General features: G+C 36.6%; 2 protein-coding genes and 1 long non-coding RNA gene across 3 annotated transcripts in view; 1 reads left to right on the top strand and 2 right to left on the bottom strand.

The window, feature by feature from the left end:
- Positions 1-23480, top strand: part of LOC144441436 (TNF receptor-associated factor 2-like) — a 311144-nt gene that overhangs the window by 212923 nt on the left and 74741 nt on the right. The gene's annotated exons all lie outside the window — the stretch shown is intronic.
- On the bottom strand, positions 999-3360 carry LOC144441437 (uncharacterized). Its single transcript, XR_013481238.1, has 5 exons — positions 3280-3360; positions 1911-1972; positions 1603-1632; positions 1280-1354; positions 999-1076 (listed from the first exon to the last, which is right to left on the bottom strand). It is a non-coding gene; the product is annotated as an uncharacterized LOC144441437 (long non-coding RNA).
- LOC144440879 (2-hydroxyacyl-CoA lyase 1-like) overlaps positions 9856-23480 on the bottom strand; it is a 16121-nt gene continuing 2496 nt past the window's right edge. The window contains exons 3-17 of the mRNA XM_078130318.1: positions 22889-22929; positions 22417-22497; positions 21901-21973; positions 21540-21617; positions 20584-20678; positions 19930-20042; positions 19209-19344; positions 17794-17899; positions 17111-17197; positions 16660-16821; positions 14905-15005; positions 14163-14321; positions 13601-13708; positions 11048-11237; positions 9856-10522 (exon numbers count right to left, since the gene is read on the bottom strand). Of these exons, the coding sequence (XP_077986444.1) occupies positions 10496-10522; positions 11048-11237; positions 13601-13708; positions 14163-14321; positions 14905-15005; positions 16660-16821; positions 17111-17197; positions 17794-17899; positions 19209-19344; positions 19930-20042; positions 20584-20678; positions 21540-21617; positions 21901-21973; positions 22417-22497; positions 22889-22929 (1557 nt within the window). The 3' untranslated portion in view covers positions 9856-10495. The remainder of the gene's footprint in view (positions 10523-11047; positions 11238-13600; positions 13709-14162; positions 14322-14904; positions 15006-16659; positions 16822-17110; positions 17198-17793; positions 17900-19208; positions 19345-19929; positions 20043-20583; positions 20679-21539; positions 21618-21900; positions 21974-22416; positions 22498-22888; positions 22930-23480) is intronic.

Raw genomic sequence — 23480 nt, 5'->3', positions numbered from 1 at the left:
AAAACGCACAGGCTTACAACAGATTCGAAACAGAAGATATTTAAAATCGTTGTCAGTCAAAATAAATAGACGTGCAACTTGGCGCTTTCTTTTTTTTAAAAAGACGTTTTCGCTGACCGCTTCCGACTGCACGAGATACAAATGCCAGTGTAACTTCAAGTTGTGTTTGAAACTTAGAAAGGAGGTAAAGTTCCATTTTGTACAAGAGTTTATGTCGTGACAAGATATGGGTTATTTCATCTGTCCATTCAGAAATGTCTCAGGTGCAGAGTCATTGAACTTGAGGGCGCTGCTTAAATATCCGGATCTTCATCCATCAAACTTGCATCCCCTGCTCTTCATCCACAGACACCGTCATCAACAGTTCAGTATGGACTTTCAAAAATACACGGCATGTGAATACAGTCGGCTGCAACAGCGCCCCCAGTCATACACTCTGTAGTTTCTTTTTATTCTGTAAAAAAAAAAAAGCGAATAAATTATTGTGTAAAGACCGAGCAAAAAAAAATGTTCTAAAATAATAGATTTAGATAAACTGTCGTAGGTTTCAATGTAATGACAGTGGAATTGCCAATTTTACAAACGGATAAATAAAACTGTCTACACGAAGTTTTGCAAGAAGCAACAGACGGATGTATTTTAATATGTCCGACATAACAGCAGTTTACACGAAATTGAAAAGCCAGAGAGGAATATATCTAAGCACATTCGAAAATTTGGGGAAGTTTGGTCAGAGTGGATACAAGACTTATTACGCACATATCAAAATGATCCAATACATCTTAGGATGGAGGGGGAGAGATGCCGGGCGTTGTTTCAATGTGTGCTAGATTTGTATAATCTGTCGACAGTTAGAAATAAACTTGCCAGTTCGTTATAATTATGACGAGGATTATTATAGGCAACAAAACTGAGTATAGAACTGATGCAAAATACACTTTAAAGTTGGATATTTAAATTGAAAATATTCAAATCCTTCAATGCAAAAAAAGTCTTACCTTGAAATTCTTAGTGGAAAATGGCTGCGAAAAGAGCTGATGCAAGGAGGAAAATGCTTGCTGTCACTGAGGCGGCGGCTGTAATAAAAGGAATAAAAGGTGTAAAAACGATTTTACCTTGAGGTAGAATGATCGTAAAATATGGAAAATAAACAAAGTTTGGAATCTGAAATATTGGTCATAGCTTAGACTTTCAAATTTTCGCCGATTTCATATTGTAGAAAACTGATTTTCAACAGAGGGCAAAGCACGGTGAATGAAGGTAGTTCAATTATTCTTACCGTCGGTGGTCGCGGCGGCTGCTGCAGTGGTGGCGGCGGCGGTTGCTCCTGTTCCGGCGGCAGCGGTTGTTGCAGCTGAGAAATAAATTTTTTAAATGGTAAATTTCTGGTTTTTTCATCCAACTTATTAATCAAACTTTGATCTGATTTGATGTCTACGTAAATACTAGATTATACTTTTCAATTGTTGCGAAATTCTTGTGATACTCATTCGTGACGATGTCACCGTGGGAAAATTCATTAAAATATATATTTTATTAATTTCTTATCCATTTCGGTTTTTACATTGCCATCTAACGTACAAGATTTAGAACTATTCTTACCTGCTGCTGTTGTTGGGGCCAATGTCGTGGCTGAAAAGTGGAAAGAAAAAAAAGTAAAATTAATATTCGAAACCTGGCATAAAACACGAATTCAATACAATTTCCAAGTCAACATTCTAACAAAAAAAGCAGAGCTGCTTCATGACGTTGCAGTTGCGCACACACACACACACACACACACACACACACACACACACATGATAAATGTGTCAACGACAAACAGACATGACCTGGTAATGCAAGGAATACCAAATGTGAATCTTGTTCTATGGGGGAAAAGAGAAAATCGTGTAAAAAACACGACTTACCAAAAGCAACAGACAGCATACAGCCAAGGATAACGGCAACGATGAGGGTACGCATTTTCAGTCTGCAAGCAAACAAAAAAATATTTTATTAGGCTATTTAAATATTCGATATATCTGAATACGAGACAGCATTAGTATTCTCATTGCCTAGCAGCCTGCCCAAACACTAATTTATATAATTTATTCTAATTTATTTAATTTATTCCCATTTTGTGGGCAACACTTTCCCTTTCCCAAACATTACACTGCCAGGCAACAGCAGCGCCCCATGGGATTTCGTTGTTGGAGACGTCTGACGTCAAGTCATTTCTTTTGTTTAACTGGAAATCTGGCACGGATTCAAAACGAACTAACAACAGCCCGACAAAAGAGTTGAATGCACGTGTTACGTAATGGAAAATCACGGTAGCTTGGATTTTCACATATTTGCAGCAGGTGTAAGATGACACAGCTTGCGAAAATAAATTCAACGACGATGGAAAATAACCGCAGACGACATTAAAAATCCCTCCCAAATCCCTCTACAAACGTCCTTTTTGCGACGTTGTCTTCGTTAAATTTGACTATGTATAGCACTGATAGTTTAACAAATTACTAATAGTCAAGTCATGCGCGTGGAGTGACATTATGACCACAATGTGACACTTGGCATATGGCTACATCTTTATGAATTCTGTTGACCTTCGGCGCCAAACGAGGTTTAAAGTAGAATATATTAAAACAAAATTATTAAACGGGCAAACATGGCGCGACATGATGGCCACAGCTAAACCGAAAAGAGTACGGCTCCTCGGTAAAAGGCTAATTTCGAAATTTAAAATAACTACAGTTTCTGTAAATTTACAGTCACGTGCACAATGAATATCATTGCGGCTCTGCTTCAAAATGAATCACGAACAACCGACCAACATCTAACAAATTAATTATGTGTCAGACAACGTTGTTGGGAAGGCCAGCGAAGGTGACTGAGTTGACGCTGAATATTACTCTACGCCGGCTGTAATTTGCCAACGTTAAAGCCGGAAAGGGCGTCGGCGCCTTCTTCCCTCGTAAATTTAGAAGCAAACTTCCTGGTTGTTTTTCGTCTCCTCAAAAAAATTAATGCTTTCAACAACAAAAAGTGTTTCCATGAGATAAATAATATCACGAAACTACATTTACAACACATCCGATTAGATTAAAATATCGCAAACCTTCATTTGGAGATAAAGAGTCGGACGAATTACATTTTATCTTGAAAATTTGCCATTAATTCTAAATAATTGCTCAAAAGACAAGCTTGTACAAGAAAACTCGAAAATCCTGTCAACAGTAAGTCAACTTCAAAACCCTTCCAAATAAATTTTTCAAAAGCGAACAAATTTCTTACCTTTTTTTGGCCTTTTTCTCTTTAGATACAGAGCAAGTCTTTCAGGGCGCTGTCTGAGTGAATGAAGCTCACCGTGTCATCCACGCCTTTTTATGCGGCATGGTTGGGTGTGGGGTGCAGTCCAAATATGGGCAATGGAAAATAACACTTGTGAATCATTGGCTACATCTTTCATTTAGGTAAAACTTATGCAAATCATAACTGAAAACCTCTTTTGTTGAATTCTTCGAGCTGGTCAGTTGTTATGTGCGCTGTCATTACCTGCTATTGTCTTTGCTATGACAACTGTTGTCATGTGTTGATTGAGAGAAAGTAATTTCAATATGTAAAGACAGATTGCACAATGGATGAATAAATTAATTCCACGGTTTTCTCAATCTGTTGATCAGCCCTCGAAAGCATGCGTTGGTAAGGCTACCACGAGAACAAAGGAGGTTATGATGTAATCGCAGGCGGTAAATAAAGTGAAATTTATAACCTACCGTGCTGCATGTAAAATCTCACACTACTAAAAGAAGTCTGATGTAAAATGTATTGCTAAATTAGATTAACTTATTTATCTAGAAAGTGATGTAGATGTTATTACCCGACCCCCTCGGCCCTATCTGACTGTTTGTCTGTCCGACCATCTCTCTGTTTGTACCTCTGTCGCTCACTACGTGTATCCCCTCTGTAAGCTGTATATAACAAATGCTGTTTCAATCTGGCTGTCTCGTCCCCCCTCTCTCTCTCTCTCTCTCGCTCTCCTCCCACCCTCCCTCCCTCCCTCCCTCCCCCTCTCTCTCTCTCTCTCTCTCTCTCTCTCTCTCTCTCTCTCTCTCTCTCTCTCTCTCTCTCTCTCTCTCTCTCTCTCAATATTGCTTCCTTATTCATTCATTATTATTTACAATAACTCATGTTCGTTGAATGGTTTACTTGCTACATTTCAATCTGAGATGTATTTTCAAGTTGAAATTTCGAAATCAGAATTAAAGTGCCTTGCTGAATAATAACAACACTACATTTAAAAAAAAAACCTTCTGAATGCATGGCACTCCCACGCTTTGACACATCTAAATTGAACCCGTTGTCAAGCGGTCAGATTTGCATCTTACACATCGCCAACAGACATCGTTATATCATGTTGTTTCAGTATTGTACCGTTGATCATGCATATGTATATGGTATTCATTATGTTGCTATTTATGTCTCTCCTCGATGAAATTCTGGTTGCCAGATTCTGTTTAAACAAAAGATGAATGGAGTTTGCATAACAGTACAACAGCCCATTTAACGTAACAGAGATCGTGATCAGACAAGGTCTTAATGGCTACGACAGCCCGTTGTGTGTTCGTTTCTAAGGTAAATCGTTCTTGTTGATTTATAAGAAAAACTATGTCGCCCTGCGTCCTACGACACGTAAGTACGAGTTGTAGAGAGAACTACCAATGTGACGTAATATATACTTATCTGTACAGTGTTGTGTGAACATAACGATATCCATTCGGGTCATTTCACGTGGAAATGAGTCACGATGGAATAATGTAGTATCTCAGACCACTAATGAGGCAGTATGTATGTATGTACGTACGTATGTATGTATGTATGTATGTATGTATGTATGTATGTATGTATGTACGTACGTACGTGTGTGTGTGTATGTATGTATGTATCATATGTATGTATGTATGTATGTATGTATGTATGTATGTACGTACGTACGTGTGTGTGTGTGTGTGTATGTATGTATGTATCATATGTATGTATGTATGTATGTATGTATGTATGTATGTATGTATGTATGTATGTATGTATGTATGTATGTATGTATGTATGTATGTATGTATGTATGTATGTATGTATGTATGTATGTATGTATGTATGTATGTATGTATGTATGTATGTATGTGTGTGTATGTATGTATGTATGTATGTATGTATGTATGTATGTGTGTGCGCCATCTCCGACTCAGTTATGGAAACATTTCTTGAACACTGATAATTCCGATTTATGTTATTATCGCGGAATTATCATGTGATGTCAAAGAATACGAATAGTTGCATAATTAAAATGGTGGGTGGGGGGGGGGGTGCTGACTGTTCAACCTCTATTGACCTACCTGTGGTTTTTCGAGTCAACGAACTTATCGAATGTTGTCACAACTTTGTGAAAACGGTTACAACGTAGGCAAAACATGTCGAGACTTTGAACAAATAATTCTAATTGTTATAATTTTGTCTGACCGACTTGTCTAAATTACGGTTATTATAGTTTTCTCCAGTCACTACCTGCAGGCATTACGTAACTACTACGCGTGTATTGAGCGCTAGCTATAGTGTCATTGCACGAACTTGAACGGTGCCGTACCGTACCACACCATATGTTGCTACCGTTGGTTGTTACGTCGGTGACGGATCAACTCGTCCCAATTTCAACTCGTCCCATTTCAACTCGTCCCACTCAACTCGTCCAATTTTCAACTCGCCCCAATTTCAACTCGCCCCATATTCAACTCGCCCCAACTCTTGCAATATAATTTACCTGTGCATATATGAAATCGAAGCTAGTAGTACTCAGTTTGGAGGGTCTGTGGTATCTCGTATTCCACTAATGAAGTACCACTTGCGCTGTAAACACATACTACAATACTTAGTTGCGTTAACTAGGGAGAGGAGACACGTCTCCAAAACCCGTACGCGCGGAAGTCGTAAGCGTGTCAGTCACTAATATTCTCCCTGGTTATTATCATTATTATTTCTTATTTGGGTTGTAAACATTAAGTCCTAATGTGAAAAGTGATATTCCATGACTGAGGAAAGTTGTTGTGCTATAAGTTCTAGATCTACCAAACACTTAGCCAAAACCCACACCACTTTCTGCTACGAAATGTTACATTTGCTACGCTTCGACTGGCTATGTAGGTAAAATCATGTAAATGTTTCGGTCTCCGTACTTCGAGTCCATGTATCGTTTAGATTTATAAACGTTTCCTAGTGTTGTTGGGGCGAGTTGAAAATGGGACGAGTTAAAAATGGGGCGAGTTGAAAATGGGGCGAGTTGAAATTGGGGCGAGTTGAAATGGGACGAGTTGAAAATGGGACGACGTGAATCGCAATCGTACGTCGAGGTGGCCGGTACGGTGGCGGTACTCTTCGATCGTCAAGGTACCGATCGTGACTGTGGTAATACATTTTGTATGAACCGGAAGATATTCGAATAATTTCCTCTGACAATAACGCCGTAAATTTTATGAGCGGTGACGTCACAAAATTCACAAGAATGGTTTGTTTATGTTTTCTTTTCATTTAGAAGTATTTATGGCGTGTGTCACTATTAATTAACATAAATAAATAGCAACAAGCAGAGGGAACTTCATAAACTTTTGACCCCAAATATCATTTTTTTTTCAGACCACAACGAATATACGACGTTACTTTCGGCTAAACTGAGGCTGCACCCGGGACCAAGACAATGCGGTGCCATTTATTTCAGACATATTTCACGACTCTGAATTCTCTTTGTTTTCCTCTTTTCTTAAATTCATTTTCCAAGTGGGATTAGCAATCCAATGGAACAATCATAGGGCGCATGGAAGACTGTTTCTATTTGACTTTTAAAAAATAATTCTTTAAAAAACCAAATACCGAGGTCGCCGTTACGTTATACTCATAGTTACTGTCATGGGAGTCAACGCACTTTTGAACTCGTCAACCTGAAACTCGACGATTGCCTTTATTTTTTGAATATTTTTTTTCTATACTATTTGTGTATCGATTAATGTTGAAAAGTGCACCTGACTAAAACAAGACGACATTGGATAAAAATAATCCCCAAACACCATTATTTTTTGTGATATAATAAGTGCCTTAATTGGCAAGTGCGATTTGGCAAACTCTTCATTTTTCAATTAGCAATGTTTGAATAGCATTATCCATGGACTCGTAATATTTTATCATAATACAATGGCGGTCGATTATTTCAAATAATTGTTACGAAACAGGTGGTCAAGGTGTTAATTAACATTTCAAATCGATTTTTACACAGTATATGTGTTCAAATATTATTTGCAAAAGTTCTTTTAGTTCCCAATATTAACGGGGACTTATACATTGGGTTCCGTCCCGTGCGTCCGTCCATGTTGTGTACGTACGCTCACCCTCATATCTCTGGCATGCACCAATCGATTCCAACCAAACCTGGTCTAAAGGTATTAAAGATACTATGTGAGACATATGCACATCATGCATCAATGTGTTTGTGAATAAATAAAATATGGCCGAATGGCAGCCATATTTCGCTTGTTGTTGTTAGATTTCGCAATATGCGTCATAAACTCTGGGTGTCATGATTTATGTCGCGACTCGTCATTCAAGTGCCTACATCCATATTATCAAATATGAACATTCTTTTAAGACATTTCAACATCAAGGTGACAACACGGAGATAGGTGCATGTCATATGAAAATAAACCCGTCTCGACTTCTTAATAGAATGTTTACAATGCTGGCTTCGAAATATGATTTCCTTTCACGCGAAAGACATGTTGCATGCCTATATAACCATTGGTAGTGTTGTCCCATATACGATTGTAGTGTTGTCCCATATACATGATTATGTATGACTAGTACATTGTCACCTCTATTTCCTAAAATGAATTTCCTGTCAAGTCCACTATGCCCCCCCCCCTCCCCTCCCCTCCAACGTAAGAGTGAATGTAATACTGTGTTATTACTAGTCACAATGTTGTCTAGAATCATATAGGACTGCACGTCGAGTATCAATGTGTTTTCGGTAGTTCAAATTGATAGACTTGTCAGTCGTAACTATGGAAACTCAAGTTAAAGCCCAAGTAAATAGTTGTTTGGTTCTGTGTGTAAATACTGAAAGACATGTACTGGGGCATAAGTTTTTTAAACGACAGTATTGTTATTCTAAAAACAAAGTTCGTCATCAATGCACTGTCAATGCCGCCGGCACACATAAAAAACACAATACACTATTGTTGTGTTTGACCAACTATCCACCTAGAAACCAGTGTTCTAGATTTAACGAGGGTCAAGTTCTATCCACCTGTTGTTACAGTATTGGGCACTACTAATAGTTGAATAGTAAGAGTTGTTTGTTGTGTTTCATGGGTCAGAATGTAGACAACACACTCGGGAGAAGGCCTCACTCTATGACAACTAAACACTTGGTCAGATGACAGATAAAGTCCTCCGCCAAAACACCATGGCCAAAACGAAGCGATTTAATGACCCGGGTTGTGGGATGAACACCTTCAGTCAGGACCGAGTCACGCCGTGACTTTTATCACCGACATTTCCAGAACTCCGTGGCGTTGGCAAGACAGGTGTCGCTTGTGACCCGTTTTTTTTTTCGAACCGAGCGTGTGTATTTGTCCTGTGAGACAGTCGTTAAAGTGCATAGTATATTTTAGAGAGCACAATATACACCGTGGGACTGTACATAAGTTTCTACTTGTAAAGCATTTCTCGGTTATCGAGCTCTGAAAACACCAAGTCTATGCTGATAGCAATATATCGTAAATATGCATATTTTAGCACTAACCCTAGAATCAAAAAATTGTAAGCGAAATATCAACGTGGGGCATATGACAAATTGATTGCACATATCACCAGTAAAGTCTCGATTATTAGTTTATGCTCGCTTAAATCTCCAGTTTTGCCGTCGAAAGTTACTTAAAAGTGACACTTAGCACTTGCGAGAATGAATATTCACAACTCACAAAAGTAAACGAAAATAGAAGTGAATCCTAAAGTGCCGTCAACACTAGCAATGAATACGATGTTCTGTTTTGTGGACTGCTTCGAAAAAAAAGACTAGACTCTCAATCTCGCAAAACGGGGGGGGGGGGGGAGTTCTCAACTAAAGTCACGATTTCTATTGATACAGGAAGTCTTCCCAATGAAATATAGTCTTAAAGTACTTGTTTAAGCCTCATTACAGCCATGAAATACAGAGTTTGGTATTCGTGTTTCCTCATAATAAACCAAACTCACTTTCCCCTACCCACGCTCTTGTGTTATGCAAGTAGGAGATATCTCGAAAATGTTATCCCACTCAGAAAGTCTCACAAAATAACACTCCTAATTAAAGAGAGTCCGTTACTACCAAAACATAAACAAATAAACAAATTTAAACGAGACGGAACGTGACAGTGCCGGTGGGAGTGCAAAACCGCCACAAACGATCAGAAGTCTGAGCAGAACTAGTGTCATCATCTATAACTAGTAACCCAAAGAAGGACGCCCTCAAGTATTGAGGCGCGATGACTAATGCCAGATTTTGACATAAAGACGTTATTACTTGTTGTACCCATCCACTTTTGCTTAGTAAACATTATTAAATGCAATTTAATGTATTACTATGCTTGGTATTCTATTCATGTTTGTTCCTAAATAAAGAAGGGGGGAGTTAAAAAGATCAAGGACTTGTCACACCAAAATCATAATCTCATTTTCACTTTCAGGCACTGAAAAAATCAAACACAATGGCGGCATAACATGAGGAAGAAAAAATATGTATGAGTTAGTATAAAACTTACTGTTGAGAAACGATCATATGTTGAACTAATATAAGTTGAACTTCACCTTTATTCGATTTAATTAAACTTAACGACCGGATGTTCTGTCCAAAATTTGTTCTAATTAAAAACGTCGAATCAATTAAAAAATATACCCATAATTTGTTCTCGCTGATAAAAAGTGACGTTTTAATTTTTTACACAATTGTCGTCAATATTGCCCATTTCTGGTATAAATAGTACTATTAACTTGGACACTGTCATTTTACAAATTCTTTGATTACTTTGGTTGTTCATAGCCCTTTCCTATTCAATACCAAGATGTATCTTTCAGCATTGTTCATATCACTAACAGTACATTGGTCGTTCAAAATGTTTGAGAAATCCATGATATAACAAATTTTCTCTAATTCATTTGTTGCCATGGTAACTGATTCTTGTGATTTTACTATCCAGCTAACATGATAGTAGTTTTGGGAGTAATATATATTATCAATTTCCCTCTGATTTATTCCCATTGTCATGGTAATATAAAGTCATGTTAGCACTGTTCACATGACAAGTAATAGTTTATTTTTTGCTTGTTCATAATTTTGGGATAATCCATATTCATGTTGCCATGATAATTGATTCTAGTGAGTTATTATAAATTCCTGTCCACCCATCCAGCATTACATGTATGGTTTTCACATTTAACCTCTTGTCAACCAGACAAAATCCTATGAAGAAAACAAAGTGACAATGCAATGAGTGTTACTTTGCTTCAGGTGATGTTCAGTGAAACGAAGGAATGTCAATGGAGTTTATATATCAGCCCCCCCCCCCTTGGAGTGGGGTTACTCACCTAGGCAAGTGGTGGGAATGTATGATTAAAAATAGAAAATCCGGTCCGTACACCTTTCCAGATTACATAGGACTAATGTACATCCTGTATGTAGTTACCATTTGACATGCACACTCACTATGGGTCTTCATGGTATGAACCCCTTTCCCAGGACCACTTTCGAACCCAATCATCTGTAGACACGAACACCCAAAGGTAGAGTTGGGTAGGACGTACAACTCTACCACACAGTACTAGTCAATAGTTTATTACCTTGAAATTCACGATATTAGGAATTACAAGTTTGAAAAACTATGACCACTTTGCAATAATGCTACATGTACATACAAAACATAATACATGTAACAAATAGCTACAATGGTGGCTTATTAAAGAGAATAAACCGAACTGAACATTTTACCTGTTTTTTCCTGTCAGACAATGGATTGATTAAAACATTGATGAGTGAGGGCGTTGTTGGATGTACATTTAGACAAGAATCCAATGCTTTCTCTAGTTCTTCTGGTCTGGTGACGTAATATCCCTTGCCATGGAATGCTTCCATCATTTTGTCATACCTAGCATTGGGTGAGAGTGCTAGCACTGGTAGCCTGTAATCAAAATACATATACCCAGAGTAAAGGTAAGAACATACTTGTAGTTACTTTTCCTGACTCATTTTGATATTACTCTGGTAATTAAGCCTTAGGTTTACTAAGATATACCTCAGACCGTTACTGGTCTGAGGATATACACAAACTAAAACTAATTGTCGCAGCATACAGTAGTGATACGCTATTGAATGGACGTTGGTTTAATTATAACCTCTCAGTAGGGAGGCGTCTGGCAGAATTTTATTGACAAAGTTCTACAGACTTGCAGTGTAGCTGTTTTGGGACTTCCGCTGTTTACACCATCTGGATCACAGGCTGATTAGAATTGCCCAACAGAGGAACCACTATCACCCACTTGTGTAATCTACCACATTGAAGAACAGTAGATTTAGTTTGCACCTATCTTAGTAAACCGATGGCTCGATTACAAGAGTTGTATTTTCAAGGATACCTTGTGAATTCACTAATTACATGTAATAACAATTTGGATATTAAATGAGATATGGATTGTTTCATTTACTTTCACTTATTGGCATGAGTTTGGTATCAATCCTACAATGAATTTTACAATACCGTGCAGCTTTTCAGTTTGATACAACCATGTAGAAACCAACAAGAAACTACATAATGCTACACTTCAATAGCAAGATAACATTTTTTTTGCTACATTTAGTCTAAATGAAATAAACCATTTCAACAACTTCGATTCATCATCAGACGTTCGGGCGCCAATGTTTTTTTAAGTATCAAACACTGAATGAAGGTCGCGTAATAGTCCAGTCAGTCTAGAGGAAATTTAGGCCGAACCTCGATATAATTGCAACAGACATAATGTTTAGTGTACCTTGCTCAGAATTTTATGCTGAATAACATAGCAAAAGTCTAAGAAAAATTTAAGTGGTGGAACCTGATGAAAAAGGACGTTTCTTAATTAGCATAATTAGTGAAAAAATAATATTCATGAAATATCATTTGTTCAAAGACCAATACAAGTAACATATGTCTATGGGTAGGTCAGAAGGTCATGAATTACTTTTGAGTTACTATATGATTGTACAATCATTCCTATTGAATTTAAACATTTAATGTGTGTAAATTAATCACTTTAGTTACAGATTTAGTAAAGGTTACAGATTACATGTAATGTACAATAAGTATACATTTTTGCGAACGCCCATGTGATTAGTATGATATTAGTAGTGTCATTAGATATTAGAGTACAATGTACTTGAATACCTTTCTTTCATCATTAAATATCTCCTTTGTTAGATAAACGTGCATGTCAAAGAAGTGTTAATTAGTGTAATTAACATGTAAAACAATACATTAGTAATCCTACATATTTCTGTTCATAAATAGTTATTGACGCTCGATTTTAAATGAACTTTTCAATCATCAAACCACTCCAAAGTAAGCTAAACAATAGTAATGCAGATTACATGCAATGTACAAAAAGTATACATTTTTTGAATACCACTGTGAATAGTATGTCTGTCATTAGGTATTGGAATTTGGAGTCCTTGAATACATCCCTTTCATCATCAAATACCTCCCTTGCTATATAACTATGCATGTTAAACAATATAGAGAAAACATATATAATAGATTATTAAAACATTTATTAGATAACGAGATCGTATACAGCTAACTATCTAGGGATAGAATTTCAACTCAATGGCAATTTTGATCTAGCAAAAGACAAACTTTATAAAAAGGCAACAAATGCGTTCTACTCTATTGGAAAATTAATCACTTCGTCCACTAATATAAACATTCCAACATGGATCAAAATTTTTGATCTCGCTATTAGACCCATACTAACATATGGTTGTGAAATTTGGGGAGCAGAGAAATAAACTGATAAAACACCAATAGAGAAACTAAACATCAAATTATCCAAAATGTTACTCCAAGTTAACTCATGTGCAACAAACGTAGCAGTAAGGGAGAACTAGGTAGACAACCACTGTCAAATTTTGTTAATAACATGATGGTGAAATACTGGCATAGAGTGTGTACGAAAAAAGAAAACAACCTTATTGATGAGGCTGTCAAATAAAACATAGTTAACAAAACAGCCTGGCTACTGCTCTACAAACCATAAGCTGATCTGAGAACATATAAAATTACTGGAATAATGGAAACACACATAACATGAATAAGATGCACTAAAAATAATTTCTGTTGCACAGGTCAAACCTTATTTTGACTGGACTATAAAATGTCCTTTGCTGTGTTCACTGGATGTCTGTATGGTGGCATGTATAGTTCACTTCACTTTTAGACAAAATGTAGCAAGAAACTGTACCCATTCAATCTTACTATATTGGTAAGATAAAAGAGTGACTTTATTTACTCACCGCAACTCTTCCTGTTTCTCTTCTCTTACAGTTTGGTAGAAGTCATCATCTATTCCCATGGTAATGCCGTTGTTGTTAACGACCACAAATAAAATAGGTAGATTGTACCTTTAAAGTAAAGTAACAAAATACATAATGTATTGTGTTAGATCAGTTATTGGATCTGGCACAATTAAAATAGTTAAAGATCCACAATTCAATACCAGGGTCTTGTATTTGTATTGTTTTATCAGCATTATCAGTGGACTCATAAGGCTAGGATAGGGTCAGTCTTTTGTGCAGGACAAACATTTTCCATATCATAAAATCCAATGTACTATTTACGAAAACCCTTCACAATTAATTTATATCACTGGTAAGTTCACAAAATGTCACAAAGTTAAATGAGCTTGCATTTTTCATTTAGTATTCTTTCAAAACGAGAGTCTAACTTTCATTCAACACTTCCACTATCTTTTCTGAACTGTATATTTTGTGTTGTATAAGCTCTTTGGGTGTGAAGCTTTTATTGCAAATAAACTATCGGAATCAAATCCAACACGTTAAGTGCAGAGTTTCTTACCTATAGACTGTTTCTAATTCCATACCAGAAAATCCAAATGCACTATCTCCTATCACACATACAACTCTCTTATTGGATCCAGTGTGTTTTATCCAGACAGCTGCAGCAATGGCAAACCCTAGGCCAACTCCCATTGTACCAAATGAACCTGCATCTAACCTAAATGTACAATAAAGTTTAGATCAGGAGTGCAAATACCCCTGAGTACCCACATTGTCACTCGCACAGCATGGAGTTCTGTTATTATTGCATATGTTTATCCAAAACAAATATATTCTGTAAAAATGACACTATGCGATCACGCACTTAGTATGATTCCATCTATTTGCATATCATTTGTATGCAGGTATATTTAATAATGTCTTTGCAGTGCAAATACCACTAGTATGCACATGCACCGGTGCAAGTGTATCTCTGGCACATATGTAACATAGTAATAATCAAAATATGTTGAAGTCTGCTAACATATTCGCTACAAAATACTACCGCAAAGTACACTGCAAGCACTTGTGCAAATACCCGAGTACGCCACACTAGCACTCGCCCATCATGGGGTTCTGTCATATTACTGGACTGGTGATGTCATATTCAAACTGAGTAGTTGTCAAACTGTTGCATGATGGGTATTGTAGAGACCAAAGTGACAATCTACCATGAAATGACAAAGACAGTGGATGTCTCGTCAACAAATTCTAAATTATCAAGTATTTATAAAAGTACTTGTAAAGTAAAGTTGTCAAACCTATGTCTTGGTAAATAATTTGGTAACATAGTTCGACCAATATCCATAGTATTGGATCCCTCATTGACGATAATACAGTCTTTCGGTAACACTTTCCTAATCTGTTGATAAACACAAACACATACATATTAAATGTCGATCAATGTAGTTTCATTTAATAGTTTTAGAAAAAAAATACAACAATGAGGCCAAATAGAAAATTAGTGTGTTTCCGATAACACGAACGACTCTAGTTTAAACCCCGACCCTAAACATTTGTTTGCATACAAAAAGGTAAAATGATAACAATTTACTTTTATTTCCGTGTACACCTTCATGCCTTTTCCTCATCTGTTGTCACTTTTTCAAAAAAATCGTATTCAGAGAGAAACCAGATCTTTTTTGACTATCACAGTACAGTCTGCATAACATGTTCGTCTACTTAACTTATAACATTCTTCATTTACTTCTTTTTAAACCTCATCAAACTCTAAAGTATTGTGACTGACGAGTATCTTATCTTGGGGTCGAATTAATTTTTTTTTTAAATTCAAAGTAAAATAAAATAAAATTTTGACCTACCTACCCTATTTTCTGAAGTCATTTTATCGGAAACAGACGATTCTCTATTTTGCCTGGATTGTCAAATCCACTTATATAAAATCTTTTTCAAAATGTGGAACATGGTGTCCCATGATTTCCATTTTTCTGGGTCATCATAAATTTCTGTGGGACATCACGCATCCCACAATTTCTTGTTACATCAAATAAACAGCAATCTCAGGGTGAAAATTATTCACATCTAACATTACTTTGTAGAGATGAATATCATATTGAATTCACTATTTGAATCATACAGGGAGAGACCATATATTGTAACAATTCAAAGGTAAGGCTGTCTGTACATGTGCAGCTATGTCATAACTTACCTTGTCAAAGACATTGTAATAGTTCATACGTAAGGATATCTGCAGCTGCGCAGCTAGGTCATGACTTACCTTGTCAAAGACAATGAAATAGCGAGCGTCCATACAGCGAAGCCCCGCAAGCAAGCATAACGATTTAAGCATGCATGAAGCTGCAACTGAAACAACGAGGCATTGAAAATCGATTTATAGTCGCGTGACTCATGAACACCACTATGTTGAATTTGTGGTCTGTGCCATATTGGACTAGATCATATGACCCAAGAGAACGACAATTTTTTTCCGCCTGATTCACAGATCATAATGATCTTGAGGATTGACAAACAAAAGAAAAACTAAACAAACACATGAATAATACAAGATCAACAATATGTTTATTCATATAAAAGCAAGTTACATGAAATGTATCATGAACTCCAAAGTGCTACAATATTGACCAACCATTCAAGTTGATCATACTACATTGTACACCAAATCAAAATATTCCTCACTTAGACCTATTGTTATAAATTTATATATTCGATATACTGACATGAGCTTATGGGCTAAGCCCTAGTATGATATCCAGGATTATGGTATTTGGCAAAATGAAACAAAATGAAATAAAACGAAATATACCCTACCATTCTTCATTCAAAGTTGATTTGTTTCATTTCATTTCGTTTCGGTTCGTTTCTTTTAGTTTCATTTCGTTTCGTTTCATTTAATTTCGTTTCATTTAATTTCGTTTCGGTTCGGTTTGGTTCGTTTTGTTTCGTTTCAATTTGTTTCGTTTCGCCGAATACTATAGGCCTGATATTAGTTCATAGGTATAAGACTGTCTGTGCAGCTGCGTGAGGTTGTTACTTACCTTGTCAAAGACATTGTAATAGTTCATAGGTAAGGATGTCTGTGCAGCAAGGTCATTACTAGCTTGTACATTACTGGCAATCTTGGCATTTAATTCTTTCCACCATGAACTTCTCTCTGGATGTTGGTATACACCAGGAAACTTACCAAGTACTTGCATTAACTGTAATTAAAATGATATATTTTATTCTAAACTTAGACTGTTAGCTAGTCTCTTAAAGGTTTCTTTAACACAAAATGAATTGAAAGGAGGTTTCAATTTGACAACTGCCGACACCAGACTGTGGACGAACAGAACATGTTACAAACTGGGAAAGTAAACACCTGAATTGCATTAATAACACTTGGTACGGCAAATTGGAAGTACAGAGGTTTGTATTACAATCCATCATTTGATAAGAATAGTGACATTCTGGGTACAGCTGTTTAACCTGATACAAGTTACAACCCACCTGTTCTGTAACTAGGCCAACATCTCCAGCAAGACCTGTACACCTGCTACCCACATTGTTGTTGAGTTCTTCTGGGCAGATATCAACCTACATTTCAACATGGAAAATGAAAGAAAATTCAATAACTATACATAATCCACTTCCGTGATAAATTCAAGCAATTCTCTCCCTATTAATACAGCTGGGATACTATATCACTTTTCTCACAGTAGATGGAGAAATGACATTATTTTCAGTAACATATCAACAGAGATAGATAGAAATGTCCATGTTGACATAATGCCACTAGACTGGCACCAGTCACTTAGGAGATTATTTTATCTCATAATCATTGCGCATGTTTGTTATTCATTTGAATTAATGCTTTATGTCTGACCGTGGAGGGCGCCATGTGATGACGTTGAATCTATCACACAATATGGCTGAATGGCTAATGTATATATGGATCGTTCCTTTGAATGTTTGAATTTATGCAAACCAAGTCAATATAGTGAGATAGAAAACATTTTTCAAAGGTTTCTGTAGTTGGTAAGACAGTTTAATTTGCATTACGTGCGTCAAAGTTAGTTACATTTGTAAACACAAAACCTGATTTATGAAGTCAATGTTACACAAAAAACATCTGGTAATTTACAGAAAGTATAAAATCTAGACACGCAGTCAATAAATGAATCGTTTCCTACCTGTATAAATCTTGTGTTTGGAGCAAATCTTGGAGCTATCCCAAAGTGAAGTATCCAGTTCAAACGTGCACCAAGCAGTGTAATAACATCAGCTTTCAACAGAGCCCTACAATAAGAGGTAACATTGTCATTTCATTACTTTTTTTATATCTAATTATAATTTTATTTTGGTTTGTATTTAAAACTAATGTTATTCAATTGTAGTCACTACAGTGTAGAAGTAAGAAAGGCTAAATCTAAATGCCGAGTCTAGATGAGTACATTTTTAAGTGGCCATATGGATGTAGATTAATTTCTGGTTTTCATTTTGTTTTGGAATCATAGAATATTTTTGTCATAGCTTCCTACTTGAAAAATCAATAATGTGAAACAACATATACCAAGTCCTTGTTTGTAACTCAATCAATTGCAAAAGCCTAATAGCGATGTGTTAAATGTTTGTTTATACAATAACAAACCTTTTTGCACATTTATTTAGCTTTATGACTTAAAACACATACTTGGTCTATGTTGTTCACACTGATTTTTCAAGTAGGACGCCATGATAGATTTTTTTATAAATTAAAATTCCAAAATAAATACCCAAACTTCATCCATATGGTCACTGTAACAGACGGCAAGTCATGGTTGCATAAAACTTCATTTTCTTCTGTTTTTGTGCTGTGAATTACTCCCAATAATACTAATACTAATAATCTTTATTTATACTTGATAGTTCTTTAAGCATATAAACACTTGTCTCCCAAGAAGTCCAGTGAGGGCCATCCCTCATGGGTTCAGTGTTAATGCAGGAGCAAACCGGAGTACCCGGGGAAAACCTGCGTTGTTCGGTAGAGTCAAACTGAACGACACTCTTCAGCGTGGTAAATTTAATCGAACCCTGAATGGAGTTCGAACCCCGACCGCAGTGGTAAGAGGCAAGTGGTTTAACCACTCAGCCACCGACCATCAAGACTTTCCCAGTCAGTCCACACTCTAGACCCTTCTAGTCACCCAGTCCTTACAACATATAACAGCTAGTTTGTATAAATAGTCCTAGAATTTAATAACAGTGACTAGGACCTACATAGAGTGGATATTTAACCCTTCCCTGCACCAGACAGAACATGATACACACAGTGGATTAAAGTGCATACTAGCCATGTGTATGAGAAATGGGGTATTTATTTTTTTTATTTTTGATCAAGTGATTTTTTACCCGAATAAACGATGTGAAACAACACAGACCAAGTCTGTGCTTGTATAGCCTCAATAAATTGCAAAATATAAACGTGTAAAACGTTTGTACAGGAAATAATTTGTTGTATTAAACAAAACTATAATCACAACGTAACACCCAGTCTGCACAGTTAAGTCTTGTAGCTGTCATTTTCCATATAATGAATCATCAACGTATATATTTGAATTAAGTTTACCTGGATCTTGCAGGTGCAACACACAGTGGATGGTCATCAGGGAGAACACCTTTCCCCATTGGTGTTGGTAAGAATGGCAGTTTATGAGTTTCAATGAACTGACGTACACTGTCTTCTGCACGTGCTATGGCAGCCCCTATGAAGGAACCAAATAAAAATGTTGGAGAATTAAAAGAAAATACAAAACTTTATTTGGGGAAAACATTGTTTGGGGCATGTGCATTATGGTTCACATAAATCTGTAGTAATATAACCCTTGCAGCAGTTGTCTAGAGGTGCTGCCGATCAGAATGTCATATTATCAATAGTGGGGAATTAAAACTGACTTTGAAGGTGCCGAAAAGTATCCCTTATCACACTATCAATTTGACATGTATTGATACAAAAACAACAGTGATTGTCTCTGATGTAATTCATTTGATGGTTTTATCATTTTGTTTATGTCTGCGAAAGTTAATCATATGGATATATGGCATACAAAGATATAACTCTAACTTTCGCAGACATAAACAAACTGATAAGAACATGGCTTGAACATACATCAAAGGCACCTTCTGTTGTTTTGTATGAATGTATGGTAGTTTGTTAGTGTGATAAGGAGAAGACTTTTCGGGACCTACAAAGCCAGTTTTAATTGTTCACCACTGATAAAATGATGATCTGGTCAGAGGCATCTCTAGGCAACTGCTGCAAGGGTTGTAGTTGCTATGGATATACCGACCTTTGCCAACAATGACCAGTGGTCTTGATGAGGACGTTAGTAAATTGACAGCTTCCTTCACTGCATCAGGATCTGCCATCATCCTTGGACCATCTTTGCATTTCTCTACAAACCTACAGTGAAATTGAATTAGTGTAAACACTGGATAACCATAGTGACTGCAGTCAAACTGAGGTAGGGTCAGAGGGAGAAAGGGTGAAGTTATGATGACACTGGGAAAATGATGGATTTCAAAGGGAGGGAGAGCTGATTGTGGTGTACACAAACTTGGAAAAAGGAAAATTGTTGAATACATGTCTAAATTCCTTTTCACTAGGAGTACTGGTTACAGAATGCTGTGACAGGCAGCAAACCTCCACCCACTGTTTGAGATAATGATAACACAGACAGACAGACAGACAGACAGACAGACTAATCACATGAACCCCTTCCAGAAGACGCTGAAAAGATGTCCATAAATGTCAAACCTTTGCATTATACTTTAATGTACTGTTGCGACCTAGATATGTGGCTAGGAATCTACTAGCTAGGAGGAAATATTTTAAAGTAAAATTAATTTCATGAAAGTAATTTTCGCTTGTTGTTCTTTTTCCAATAAAGTCATTAACATACTCTGCAACCAAATGTTTCTGATATTTGCAAAGTTGAACATACTCTACATCTGATGATGGTGTTCTCTTGTTGACCATATTACCAGCAATATCAATGTAACAGGCACCAGGTCTCCCACTTATGCTGGTCCTCACAGCCTGTAGAGAAAGACTAAAATATGTACTAATCTTGGAAACGGTAGCTGGATATCACTAGAACAGAAACGAAGAGTGGATGGTCCCTATAAAACGCAATGCAAAAAGGTTTTAAAAACAATATTAACTTATGCCTTCATCTTGTTAAAGGGCATCATTGGTTAAAACAGACAGGAGAATCAGTAAGATGCACATTGAAAGCTGAGCATGAGAAGCTGACATGAATGTTGTCTGTTTGGTCATCAGGGGTAACATCTTGAAAAGCTTGAAAAGGGAGAAGTTAGATGAACACGCTAGGGTATATTCTCCTTAAAGTGTTTGAAATTGTCTATACTTGATTATAGTTACAGTACTGTATCTGTAGATGTTATTCGTTCGTTCATTCAATCAAGGAAAATACAAGTGACCTAAGGGGGCTTTGTCAATACTCGTCTAGGGACTCGTACTGACAAAACCCTTAGGTCACACACATTTTCCGGCTGAATGAAGAAAAATATTGGAGAATAACGTAACTATATCAGCACCAGTTATTATAATATCAAAGAAAAATCTGGGAAAGTAATGGCAATTTTGAATATTTTGACTCATATTTCAAACGCGGCAGGACGAGTGATGTAGACACATGACATGGACGTGCGTTGTTTAATAGTGACGTAGAACGACCAGGGTATAAATTCCATATTTTAGTTCAACTTGGCTGATGCATGGTATAGTGGTTGTACATTTCATAGAAATCTTTTGCCCTACAGGCAGCAATGTGTCACCGAATCTTTTACTTTGATGAGTGACAAGAGGTGCGATTGGATTCCCTGGAAAGACATATTATTGGAGCACAAAGTGTCAAATGTTCCCTAGATTTTTTACCTTTTCAATATAGAACGGGATCCTTTCAATCCTGGACGGTCTTGCTGCAAATTTGCTGTAGAGTCGTGTTCTCTCCACCTGTCAACAAACAAAATATTACAATATCTTATTAACTTATATTACATTTCGCTCTGGAAATTTGGTTTCCCTTATTCTATAATGACATAAAATGTCTCTAATTACATATGTGTACCCCTAGAATATACCATAGCTGTGATTGTATTTCTACTTAATACATATCTTTGGTGGTGGCTATATACCTATTCAGTTACTCACTGTTTGTACACATTTAGCATTCACCTATGAGTATCTCCTTTGCTATGATGTGGTTCTATATGATCAAGGGATGGCTTGTTATTACCTGTGGTAATTCCTGAAAAGCACCCATTTCTTCCTGATCTGCATCGGTGGAACCTCCAATGACAATCAATGGCCTACAATGGAATCAACCATTACAGATAAGAAATCAGTGTGGTGTGTTGAAGGATTATAGTTATTTTGGAACAAGTTTTTGATTACAGTGAAGGATTTTGAGCATATAGTCTCAAGTTGAAGCAACCAATACTCCATCCATCCATCTGTCCATCCATCATAAATCCATGTACCTACTCACCCTCCCACCCATCAGGCCACCCATCCATCAAATTTAGATCAACCAGTCAATCAATCAATCAATCAATCAACCAACCAACCAACCAACCAACCAACCAACTAACCAACCAACCAACCAAATAATCAACTTGATCAATCAATCAATCAATCAATCAATCAATCAATGAATCAATCAATCAGTCAGTCAGTCAGTCAATCAATCAATCAATAAACCAATCAATCAAATGTCAAATCAAATGTGGAGTGCGTTCATCAAATTACCTACCATGCGTTGGCCATAGCATTAGCCATGCCACTAAGTGCATGAACAATACCTGGACCAGATACAACCAAACATGCTGCTGGCCTACATAGAAATAACAAAGTAAACATTGTGACAACTAATTAAGACCAGGAATTCACGAATCATCAACATTTTTTTAAAATATCAAAATTTATAACGGGTAAATAAAACCCTGCCATAATAATTAATATCTATCTTCCATGGTTTTACAAAGAGATCGGCCAGTTTTGTACTTTACCCGCGAGTCTCAAAAAAAAAATGAACACTACAACTTTATTGTTTTCATACATACTATATCTAACCGTGTTAGTGCCCTCACTAGAGCAAGAGCGCAGTACTGTTGTTTTAGCATTTGTGTGTGTGTGGGGGGAGGGGGGGTAATATGTTATCATTTCTGATCAGTCCTGGTAAGTTATGACATTTGGCTACTAGAAAACTATCATGTCATTATTACCTGCCTGTCAAGTAACCAATGGCTGATGCTGCATAGGAAGCCTGCAATCAATAAATCAGGACGTAAACAATAAAACTTCAGAAATATGCAAACTATTTCGTTCATTTGCAGAGCACTTCTGTTAACATATAGCATACACTATCGTGTGAAAGCTATTTGAAACATCTATGATGTACGTTGTTTTAGTACTCTCGTCTAGAAGAACAACAGATTTAGTTTGCTTAGCAAGCCAAAGACTCGCCTTCCAGTACTAGTAATAATACACTACAACTTACAACTTTTCAAGCCAATCAATACCTTCTATATTCCTGTTTGCCTTTGATTCGTTTTAGTCATAAAATACAACATTTAACCATTCTTACGATGTGTATGCAAATTAGCAAAATATCATTGGATTAAAAATTCCATTTTTACCCATCAACTTTAAGTGGATTTTCCTCCACTCCTTTAATTTAATTCATTAGCTTAAAGGGCCACGTACATAGTGTACTCTCTAAATAAGAGACAATAGTTTGTGTTATGAGTCAAAATGATACAAAGTATGTTTTTTTGACAGTTACCAGATAGTCAGCGATAGAGAACCTCCAATGTT

The sequence above is a fragment of the Glandiceps talaboti genome, chromosome 10 (genome assembly GCF_964340395.1).
Source record: "Glandiceps talaboti chromosome 10, keGlaTala1.1, whole genome shotgun sequence".
NCBI classification, from domain to species: Eukaryota; Metazoa; Hemichordata; class Enteropneusta; family Spengelidae; genus Glandiceps; species Glandiceps talaboti.
The sequence above is the reverse complement of the archived record's forward strand: the minus strand, read 5'-3'. Positions and strand labels throughout refer to the sequence as shown.